This window comes from Physeter macrocephalus, chromosome 20, assembly GCF_002837175.3.
Source record: "Physeter macrocephalus isolate SW-GA chromosome 20, ASM283717v5, whole genome shotgun sequence".
Classification (NCBI taxonomy): Eukaryota; Metazoa; Chordata; class Mammalia; order Artiodactyla; family Physeteridae; genus Physeter; species Physeter macrocephalus.
Window position 1 is genome coordinate 61,970,796 of NC_041233.1, and position 11,727 is coordinate 61,982,522.

Here is an 11,727-nt window from a genome sequence, read left to right on the forward strand (position 1 = left end):
CGTCCGGAGCCTGTGTTCCGCAACGGGAGAGGCCCCAACAGTGAGAGGCCCGCGTACCACAAAAAAAAAAAAAAAAAAAAAGAAAGAAAGAGTAGTAGGAAGATTCCTTTAGGAATAAACCTACAATGAGTTTCTCCTATTAGTAAAATATGTAATAGAAATATGTTGACCTTATTAGAAGAAAGAAGAACAAAGAGAGAAAAGCCATGATGAATTCTTCGAGAAAACTGCAGAACATGCATAAAATTTGGAAGAAGAAAATTCAAATTGCTCATAATCGTACCACCCAGAGATCACACTGCTACACTGGTGAATACCATATTAACCAATGATAATGTGCGTGGACACGCATGCACATGCACACACACACACACACACACACACACACGATAACAATGGAAATACTGAAATTATTACACTGTTTTATGCTCTGCTGTCAACACTATAAATAGCTTTCAGAATTTTTATACCCAGCATCACTTGGTGGACTTAATTGAGTCATGAAATCCTGTCTATGAAATGGATATTTGATTTCTTGCCCTGGATGTCACTTCATCACTTTTCCAAGTTATTAGGTTGTTAAGAGATGTAAGTGACTTTACAGAGATCTACAGAAATCCACATCTCTATATGTGGAAGAGGTGCCCTAAAGAAGGCAGGTGGTGACCTGAGAGTTAGAAGACCTGGTTGAATGTCCCTTGAAATGCATTTTACAATTGGACCTCAATTTCTTTAGCTATAAAGATGGGCAGATAATGATGATCCTAGTTGTCATTTCTAGGCCAGGTAAACTGTCGTTTTCATAATTCTATTATTCTTGTAATTGGCATTACTGGACATCCACACATATTCCAACATTCTTCCAGGCTGCTGAAATAATCTCTGCTCTTCGGCGAAGATGCAGAACTTATCCAAGTGCTGTTGTCACGTGATGGAGACTTCCCATTGCACGTGAAGGGTGGGTTACACAGCGGAATGAGCTGGTAAGACAGAGAGCCATGGAATAATGGATGGCAAAGTACAAAGCCAGAAACCTGAGGAAGTTACACACTTGGGCAAGAACTGTGTGGTTTGGTGAAGCCCTGATTCAAGGGGTGGTGGACACCAGTGTTGGAGGGCCTGAAGCAGACAGGTTGAAAGACTGAAAATCCAAACTGAAGACTATTTCATGACTCCTGTCCTTGCGATATTCACTGTACTGGATCTCTCAGTAATGAGCCAAGTATCTCTCTTTGCTTGTCAAGGCAGACTGAAGTTCTTTGCAAACATCTATTCTCTGAAACCCTAAAGAATAGAAATAACACCAACGCATGTGGACCAGTATTGAGGAGAGAGAAAAGTGGAGCCTTAGAGAGAGCTGCTAACCTGAATACAACCTGAACTTCAGGCATCAGCCCTCTTAAAGACAAGCTATATTGCCTGCCTCATTTCCTTCTTTCCTTTTTAATCTGGAGCAACAAGCGTGAAGAAATGAAGGGCTCAATTACCTTGCTAGAGTCAAAGAGAATAAAGCTGAACAGAGTAAGGAACTATATATGCATGAGAAAGGCTCTTAAATCTCCATGGCTCACTGAAATCAGCTCCCATTCCTTTGTGTGGAAGAAGAAAACAGCTGAACCTTCTGAGTTGGATCTGGGCTGGCTTAGAAAGTGACACCTGCCTGGACTTAACACTTCCTGCTAATTCTTTATGCCAACCCTTTCTGCAGATGAAAAAGTAGATCAGATTCCTTTATCAGTTCAACAGATAAGTGTCTCGCAGAAACACAAAAATTATCAAAAGTCGGGCTTCCCTGGTGGCGCAGCGGTTGAGACTCCGCCTGCTGATGCAGGGGACGCGGGTTCGTGCCCCGGTCCGGGAAGATCCCACATGCCGCGGAGCGGCTGGGTCCGTGAGCCATGGCCGCTGAGCCTGTGCGTCCGGAGCCTGTGCTCCGCAACGGGAGAGGCCACAACAGTGAGAGGGCTGTGTACCACTAAAAAACAAAACAAAACAAAACAAAACAAAACAAAAATTATCAAAAGTCAACTTCTCTATCATCCAATGGCTGGCAGCATCCTGCAGTATTTATGAAGTGCTATTACACTGTGGTTACTTTTATGTGGCCATAAGTCTTTCAATGTATGTGAAATTACAGCTCATTGAAATCCATTTAATGAGGACACAGCCTTCACGTTTCGGAGTTAAATCTCACAGAAGAAGTTATAATCATGAATTTTCCTTTTTAAGTTCCAGTCTTTGTATGTAAATTGAAGTACTAAAACAATGACATACGGATCAAAGTTTTTAATTTTAGTCCCTTGCCTCAGATTTAATTTAAAAGTCTTAAATTATGCAGCGAATTGCATCTCTTTATTCTTACAGCTATTTAAAACAGATTTAATTATTTCCCGTAACATGCAGACACTACTTCTGCCTAGCAGTCCTCTCAAATGAATGCCTCCCAAATCAGTTTTGTTGAGTTCTTAAGACATTGGGCCCTTTGCCATCCATCCTGTGCCTTCAGGTTTTGGCACTGGATTTCTCTAGAAAGCCGAGTTATCACATTGAAAGTCTATAGACTCACTAGGTGCTCATTAGTGGTCCAGAGGACATCCATCTTAAGCAAATCTTCAGACAGAGATGCTACCTCTCATTGCTGGGGTCTCGCTGCAAAACACTGTCGATTGGCTTCCTAAAATTCAGGTGTCGCAAAATGTAAAATGTTCGGCTTCTTAAACACAACTTCATGGATTCCTCCTCTCCCTTCTTGGTTGGTTCCTGGATCAGTGTTCTTTGTCCTTAAGAAAACAGTGATGCATAAATGCATAGTGTGAGTGTGAGTGTGCAAGGATCTGCCATAAGGAGTGAGTCTGGGATGGAAGCAAGACTGGCTCCTTTGCCTTGTTGCTTCTAATGAAGATTCTTTTATTACGGTAAACTTGGAGAGAATCCTCAAAGCAGCAGGGATGGGGTTCCCGACACGGGAGCTTTTCATCAACTTCAACAGAATTATGCGGTTCTCTGAGTAACCAAGCTGTAGGATTTTGAAGGACTTGTGTTATGATGTCATTGTGTCACCTAGATGTGGGGGTGGGCTCACATGCTATTTACAACAAGGGATTCCATTTCCTGCATTTGTCAAATCTGCAAAATTTTGGCTCACACACATCTTATCGTACATGGAGTTACAAGTTGGCATCAGTGTACTTAGCCTTTGATTATCTTCAGTCAATAAGAAGTTCTGTTCTTTGCTCTGGTTTTAGCAAGGTTTTCATTGATATTCTTATGTTAGAATTAGGACATGAACTAGAACAGAAAAAAGGAAGGGATCTGGATTTCAGATGAAGACTTTAACATGTTTGGGATGTTATTCAAATTTTAAGAGCCTTTTCCCTTTTAAGTTTAGACTTTATCTCTACACTCCTTGGGGAAGCCTATCCAAATCCACACACATTTATTGAGCTCCTATCAACATTGTAGGCACGGTAAGCAGGGATGCTAGAGCTGCAACCAGGCAGGATATGATTCCTATCTTAACAATATTGATCATTTATTGGAAGACGCCAAAAAGAGATGACTGCTATTATAGATTAGTAATATAGATATAGATATCTATAATAATCTTATATAGATGATTATTATAATTTAATGAAGTAAATTAATTTTCTTTTTGTTTTGAATGAATACAAAATATTTAGTATTTTCCATTTTGTGTGTGTAGATTTTTACTTAAAACTTGATACAGCAGAGGTCCTAGTTAACCCAAAACACGTAGTTCCACAAGCTGAAATATGTCTACTCATAAATGAAAAGTACATGACATAAAATTGGAACTCAGTAAAATATTTGTTGAAAAACAAATAAACACACACACCTAACTAGTTGATATGCATAGGAGATGGAGCCTAAACGGAGGGGTTTGTATGTAAGTAACTGGGACAAAGAAAGGCGGAGGGGTTGCATCAGTCCCCAGTCCAACCTAGCCTCGCAGACAGAAGACAAGTCGAGAGGAGAAACTTGAACCAGGAATAAACCATGAGACACAGGAACATGATCTTTGGTGCCCAAATGATAAAATATTATACCGTCTTGGAGAGTCTTCCGCCCACATCTCATTAATCACACTACGGTGTCCTATCCAAATGTAGCAGGGACCTCTTGATCCCTTTGGCACCTGGATGACTTGCTGCTTTAGGGGCATCAGAAGCATGGCATTAATATCCCTATTGTTATAAAGAATTGGCACTAGGTATGGGGGCAAATCAGATACTCTATTCAAAGTAAATTTAGGAGCAACAAATTCAAATGAGAAGTGAACTCACAGAAATTTTGAGGAGGATGTAGAGAACCCATGTATTACCAGTGGCACATGTCAGGAGTTTTTGTTTGTTTGGGTTTTAAATTTAATTTAGCAATATTATAACCTAATTCATACCTAAGACTCAGGAGAAGTTTGGTATACATGGATGTTAAAGTCCTTGGGCTTCCCTGGTGGCGCAGTGGTTGCGCGTCCACCTGCCGTTGCAGGGGAACCGGGTTCGCGCCCCGGTCTGGGAGGATCCCACGTGCCGCAGAGCGGCTGGGCCCGTGAGCCATGGCCGCTGGGCCTGCGCGTCCGGAGCCTGTGCTCCGCAACGGGAGAGGCCACAGCGGAGGGAGGCCCGCATACCACCAAAAAAAAAAAAAAAAAAAAAAGAGTCCTTGAGTACTGCATTCATATCCTATGTTTTCCAACATTCTTTAGAGTGGATAAAACAGCACTAGATACACTGTAGCCATTCAATAAATTGCAAAGAGGAGGATTTGGCCTCTCTCTTTGCTGAAATCGTTTTCAACAAGCTGATCTCAAGCCATGAATATCCTCAGAAAATCCAGGAGGAAACTCTTGATTTATATATTGATGCGTGTCTAAGAATACAGCAGCAGCCACAGCACCGACTGGCTTGGGCGTAGGTAATTTTGCCTGTTCTTTCTACCCCTTGATCTTTGTTATTCCTGCCAAGCGTCTCTAGAGAGCCTTAGGAAATACATGAAGTACTTTGCCAGAAAATGGTTGTTTCCGCCATAGAGAAGCAGTAGAAAGGCAGGAGAACATAGATCCTGGATTTGACTCCTGGCTCCATTACTTAGCAGCTGTGTGATCTTGGGTGAGTTACTCTGCCTTTCTGTGCTTCGGCTGTGCCATCTATAAAATGATAATGATAATATCAATACTTACTCGCATAGGGCTGCAGTGGGATCTAAATGAGACAATCCATGAAACACTCACAAACTGGACCATAGTTAGTGCTCAATCAATGTTGGACATCTGAATTATTATCGTGTCAAGTTTCAATGCTCCTCAGCTTCTCTGAGACACTCTGTTGTCCTGTGTTCTGCATCGTTTATCACACACCTCAGCCATGCCTACGTATATAATCCAGAGATTAATAGAGACACTGAGGTTGTTTCCGTAAGGCGAGCTTGTGACTCATTAGCACAGGATCTCACAATCAAATGTGAGGTCTCCAGGGCCTCTTGACATGGGGACAGTCCTTAGGGTTTGGTGCTTTGTCCTAGGAGACAAGAGCATCAAGGGGCCAATTCTGACAGGTGCAGGCAACAGACTTATCTCTGCTGTTGTAGCTTTGCCCATTTGAGTGGAATGAACTCACTCGTTATTTCTTCCCCCTTTTTGTGCCCAGAAGGCATGAATTTATACATCTTAGAACCAGATTCCCCAATCTGTTCCCACATCACCCATCCAAGTTTGAGACGCCTGATCATCCTGGTTACATGGAAAGCAACATTGAACAGATGAGAGCCTGGCCTCTGTCCCTGGAGGGTGTACAGAGGTTGGAGCTGACCAGGCCTGATTTCTTGTTTCAGATCTTGCTCTACTGTATTCTTCAAAATGAAATAAAAATATAAATTCTGAATCCTGCTCCAGCATTGACATCTGCTGCTTCAAAAGATGATGTTCGGGCTTCCCTGGTGGCGCAGTGGTTGCGCGTCCGCCTGCCGATGCAGGGGAACCGGCTTCGCGCCCCGGTCTGGGAGGATCCCCCCACATGCCGCGGAGCGGCGGGGCCCGTGAGCCATGGCCGCTGAGCCTGCGCGTCCGGAGCCTGTGCTCCGCAACGGGAGAGGCCGCAACGGAGGGAGGCCCGCATACCACAAAAAAAAAAAAAAAAAAAAAAAAAAGATGATGTTCTTCTAAGTATCATAATGAGGTTCCTTATGTCTCTGGGAAACGGACCTTCACTTTCATCATAGGATATAGGATTGGCTTGGAAAATGAATCCCTTCCTAACAGTTTTCTTTTTCCTTATTGCTTAATGACCTAAATACTAAGTGTTTTATTTGAATTTCTAAAGTGATTTTTAAGTAAGCTTTTTGTTGAATATAGTACACATAAAAATATGCATATCATTAAATACACAACTTGAATTTTACAAAGTGAATGCATTTACTAATCACCAAGAAATTTAAAATTGCTAATACCACCAAAATCCTCCCTTCCACTACCCCTTCAAAGGTAATAATCATTCTCATTTCTATTACCATAAATCAGTTTTGCCTATTTTTTTGCAGATTAATTAAGTAGGCTCACATAATACGCATTTTTTTCAGTCTGATTTCTTTAGCTCAATATTAGCTATGAGATTCATTCACATTTCTGTATGTAGCAATAGTTTGCTGTTTTTCATTGTTGTATGGTATTCCATTTTATATGTGTACTGGCATTTATTTCTTCATGCTGATGTTGATCAATATCAGTAATTATATCTTTATTTTCTATAACTTCCATTTGCTTACTGCCTCCTATTGATGACTGCTGTGGGGTTAAATTTTATATCTTATCCCATATTCATAAACATATTAATCATATCTCAGGCAACTGTTCTTTCCTCTGTTGCTTTTTTCCTGTTCTTGGTCCTATTCCTTGATATATCTGTAATTATTTAAACACCCCAAATTTTATACGTAAAAAACAAGTAAGGCCTCTGATGTATGTTATTTTCCTAAAGAGGATTTGTTATAGCTTCTGACAGACATTTAAAATGGGGGAAAATCACTCTAACCCTTCAAAGACTGAAATAATGTCAGTTGTGATTTCAGGGTGTAGAGAGTCTGGTCTAATTCTGTTTTGTCCTTACTCCTAGCACAGAGCTTTCCAGGAGTCTCCAGAACCTAGTCTTGTATCGTTCACCAAGGCTTTCCTCTTGATAGTCCCTAACCTCAAATTTTTTATCTCCCCCAAATGTAATACGTCTAAAAACTATGTTTGACTTCACATCCTCTTAACTGACTACTTTCTATTTTGTCTGTATTCCTTAGATATTGTCAAATAACTCAAGGGAACAAGACACAGAATATTGTATGACTTCTCTATGCTTCCCTTCTCTCTGTGTTTTGACATCATCAGTTCCAGCTGACTTGTTAACCCTGAAGTCCAACCTCTATCTTCCCAGGCTTGTAAGTCCACCAACAGATGTTTAGCCAACACTTTCCATCTCACCTTCTACTGGGAATCTGAAAATCTGACCTCTTATACAGTATGATGTATGAATTGGCAAGGTTCTTGAGGGGAAATACAGCATAAAATGTTAGACTCATCACAATGAATTTCCCATCTCTCAAGAAAAGAATTGTAGCTTCTCAAATCCGCTTTCTCCTTCTGTGTGTATGTCTGCATCTCTCTTTCCCACTCTCTCTCTCACTCTTGCTCTAAATAATACATATATATCTGGTTTGCAGCAAGCTAGTCTGTCATAGCCTCAGGCAGAAGTCCCCATAGATTTATTTCTGTGAAATGCAAGCAACTCCAATTGGTCTAAATTGGCCCATCTCTTTCTAGTTCCAACTGAAGAACTTTGGGGAACATTAGTATTTAGAAAACTGAGTATGGTTAAAAGGCACTTATTAAGGGGATAATAGAAAAGAGTATTAGGTTAGAGTAGTGGTTTTCTAAGCGGTCCTTGAACTAAAAGCAACAGCATCATCAAAGCCAGGGTTGCAAACTCATTTAGCTCACAGTTTTTTCTACAGGAATTAAAATACTAAGTATTTTGAGTAAACCTGACAATGTAATCCTAACTGCTTCATCTTTTCCCCTTCAAGTCACACTCTAGAACCTCTCAAACTGGTCTATCCCTCTTGATGTTGCCCTTGTTTCCTTCTTTTTTTTTTTTCTTGAAGCATGATGCATAACCTACCACCTTGTTAGAAATGCATACTCCTGGGTCCTACCTCAACCTACTGCATCCGAATCTTTGGCGATGGAGCCTAGGAAACTGTTTTAACATGCCCACCAGGTAATTCCTACGCATATTAAAGGCTGAGAGCCACTGGGCTATCAGAAGAGGATGGGGTAAGTCAACGTTGTATATCTTCATCCTGGTGTCATTATGAACTTTTAAAATCCCATTGTATTCACAAGGCCTAGCACAGTGTTGGCCATATTTTAGGTACGCAGAAAACATGGTTGAAGGTAACATACCTGATTTAATAATTGAGATCATTTTATGAAAGTGTTTATCCTTTAGAGATCATCTTCCTCATTTACAAGATGACAAACACACCCGTGTACATTCTAAAATACATGACATAAATGTCATCTTATCCTACCATCTAAATACTCATAAATTTCAGACAATCATAATTTGGCAAATAATAATTGATGCTTATATAATATCCCTGAGGTGTTATTAAAAAATAAACCTATTAATTGTCAAAGAAATTATACTCAATTATGTTTCGATTGGCCTTGATGCTATATGTATGACCAGTATGTTGCCTTTAGAAAGAAAAGCCAAGACCTCAGGTTAAGAGAGGAAGACAGCATTAGCAGCTTTTAGGTTAGTTCAGTATGTATGTGTGTTAAGTTATTCTAGGAATACCATTGATGTACTCCGAGAAAACATTTTGCTAAAAGTGTCAACAAGGCAAGGTTAAATCCAAAGAGAATCCCTAGCAAGTGAGAGATTCAGTGAGAGAAGAACAACTTACAATGAAATAAAAATAATTGAAGAAATGTGTCAGAGAAAGTGAAATGATAACAGCAACATAAACCAAGGAACTAAAAGTAGAATAAAAATTTTAAACAAAATTTAAATTAAAAAAAAAATATATATATATATGTAAACCAAGACAAAAAGACATGTAAAGGGAGCCATGACTCCTTAGGAAAAATCACTGGCTCTAGAAGGTAGCGGGGAGACAGGCCTCGGTCCTACCTCTTCCAGCTGCACCACGAGAGTAACATTGTGCCCTTGTTCCGCTGTCAGCTTTCCATCAGCGGTGACGATCCGGAGCCCCCGCGGGGCCTTCCCTGGGCACTTCTGTGGTTTGGCCGTGTACTGTTCTCTCACCCCATCAGTGCAGTTATTGGAAACCACCTTTCTATACCTAAATGGAAAAAAAGAAGGTCAAATTGTAATCCAGCTCATGATAATTTGTATCACTCCCAACTTTTGAAGCTGAATCTTCTGCTTAGCCTTGAGGGCTATCAATAACTACCTTTCCTGTTGCTCTGAAGATTACAGTTTATTCATAGAAAGTACCCAACAGAGAGCCAAATCATCATAGGAACACACTGTATCTATTATTAACATTTTAATTTACTGCTTTTATTTATTTACTTAATCGATGAATCAAATCATTTCACTTTGGAGCTGTGGGAAATGCATAGCAGCAGTAGAAGACATGGTCCTTCCTTGCCCTCAATAAATTTATAATCTAGCTGAAAAGATATACATGGATAGTCTAGGAGATACTTCAAAGGCTATATAATTAAGGGTTAGAATGAGTAATAGATATTGCAAAGGAATGTGTAGTTCAGAGAAAGAATAGATTCTTATGCATTATATGCCTCAACATTAGATACCATATAAGATGCTGTACTAATGGTACAGTGCAGAAAGTTGGCTAAATTTGATAGTTTTTAGTCAATATTTCATGAGGAGTTATACTGCCTAAACAGTTGAAACCTCACATTAAGGAGACTTCAGTCTACAGATAAGTAAATCCTTCCAACTGTTTTGCTTTTTTCTTCTTGTTTTAGTTTTAATAGGAAAAAAAAAAGAAAAAGAATTATCCTACAAATTTATCCTAGACAATTGATCAGATTCATAGTAAATTAGAATCTGTGGGTTTTAAATAACTAACCTTTAAGACTTCTGAGGTTCAGTGTTATCTATTCATCATCTTTTTTTGTGTAGAGTCCACAGCAACAGCTTTATGTATTCATATATTTGATTTCTCAAGTCTACCTGTGTGAAGTCATTGGTAGAGCTCAAAATGGAAGCAATCAAAGTCCAAGGTCTTTCCATTCTTTTAGACCAGGAGTTGACAAAACTTTTTACATAAAGTGCCAGGGAGTAAATGTTTTAGCTTTGTAGGTTATATAGTTTTTATCACAAGTACTTAGCTCTTTGGTTGTAACACAAAAGTGGACATAGACAATGCACGAAAGAATGATTGCATCTGGATTCTAATAAAACTTTATTTACAAAATCTGGTAGTGTGCAGGCCTGAAGGCTATTATTTTCCAACCCCTTCAAATCTAGCCAAAGCCCTTTCTCTGTCCCTAAATCTCAAGAATGACTACCTAAAAGCAAGGTTGAGAAAATAAAATTAAATACTGTCTGGGAAAGTGCTTTGAACACTATGGATCACTGCAAGGCCAGTTATTAATATTAAGCTCACCTCACAGGGTAGTTGTAAGGATGAAATGGATTAATGTACACAGAACACTTAAAACGTCCCTGACAAGTAGCAAGTGCTTATGAAATGCTGTCAATTATTTTTATTTAACATTATTATTTATCCTACCTGTTCACAACCTTCATGGATTCCACTTTCTTTAGGACAAGTCACAAATCCTCTGATCTTGCAAAAGAAGACTTTGTTTTACTTTTCTGGACTCTTTCTTCCCAACTAGCTCATTCTACCAGACTTCTCTTTTCCATCCTCTTGAAAGTACTTCCTTTCTTTTGTTCTTTCTGCTTCCATGTCCTTCTGTATGCCTTATCAGCTGCCTAAAACTTACCCACACTTTATTTTATTTTTTGAATTTTTGAATTTTATTTTATTTATGTTTTTATACAGCAGGTTCTTATTAGTTATCCATTTTACATATATTAGTGTATATAAGTCAATCCCAATCTACCAGTTCATCACACCACTACTCACCCCTCCTGCTGCTTTCCCCCTTGGTGTCCATATGTTCGCTCTCTACATCTGTGTCTCAATTTCTGCCCTGAAAACCGGTTCATCTGTACCATTTTTCTAGGTTCCACATATATGTGTTAATGTACGATATTTGTTTTTCTCTTTCTGACTTGCTTCACTCTGTATGACAGTGTCTAGATTCATCCACGTCTCTACAAATGACCCAATTCCGTTCCTTTTTATGGCTGAGTAATATTCCATTGTATATATGTACCACATCTTCTTTATCCATTCGTCTGTAGATGGGCATTTAGGTTGCTTCCATGACCTGGCTATTGTAAACAGTGCTGCAATGAACATTGGGGTGCATGCGTCTTTTGGAATTATGGTTTTCTCAGGGTATATGCCCAGTAGTGGGATTGCTGTGTCGTATGGTAGTTCTATTTTTAGTTTTCTAAGGAACCTCCATACTGTTCTCCATAGTGGCTGTATCAATTTATATTCCCACCAACAGTGCAAGAGGGTTCCCTTTTCTCCACACCCTCTCTGGCATTTGTTGTTTGTAGATTTTCTGATGATGCCATTCTAACT

The 11,727-nt window shown here is 39.5% G+C and overlaps 1 protein-coding gene across 4 annotated transcripts in view; it reads right to left on the reverse strand.

Moving 5' to 3' along the window:
* The window catches only part of SORCS1 (sortilin related VPS10 domain containing receptor 1), a 587,212-nt gene that overhangs the window by 71,920 nt on the left and 503,565 nt on the right, over positions 1-11,727 (reverse strand). For all 4 annotated transcript variants that reach the window (XM_055081262.1, XM_024121364.1, XM_024121365.1 and 1 more), the window contains exon 18: positions 9,201-9,372. In XM_055081262.1, the coding sequence (XP_054937237.1) occupies positions 9,201-9,372 (172 nt within the window). The remainder of the gene's footprint in view (positions 1-9,200; positions 9,373-11,727) is intronic.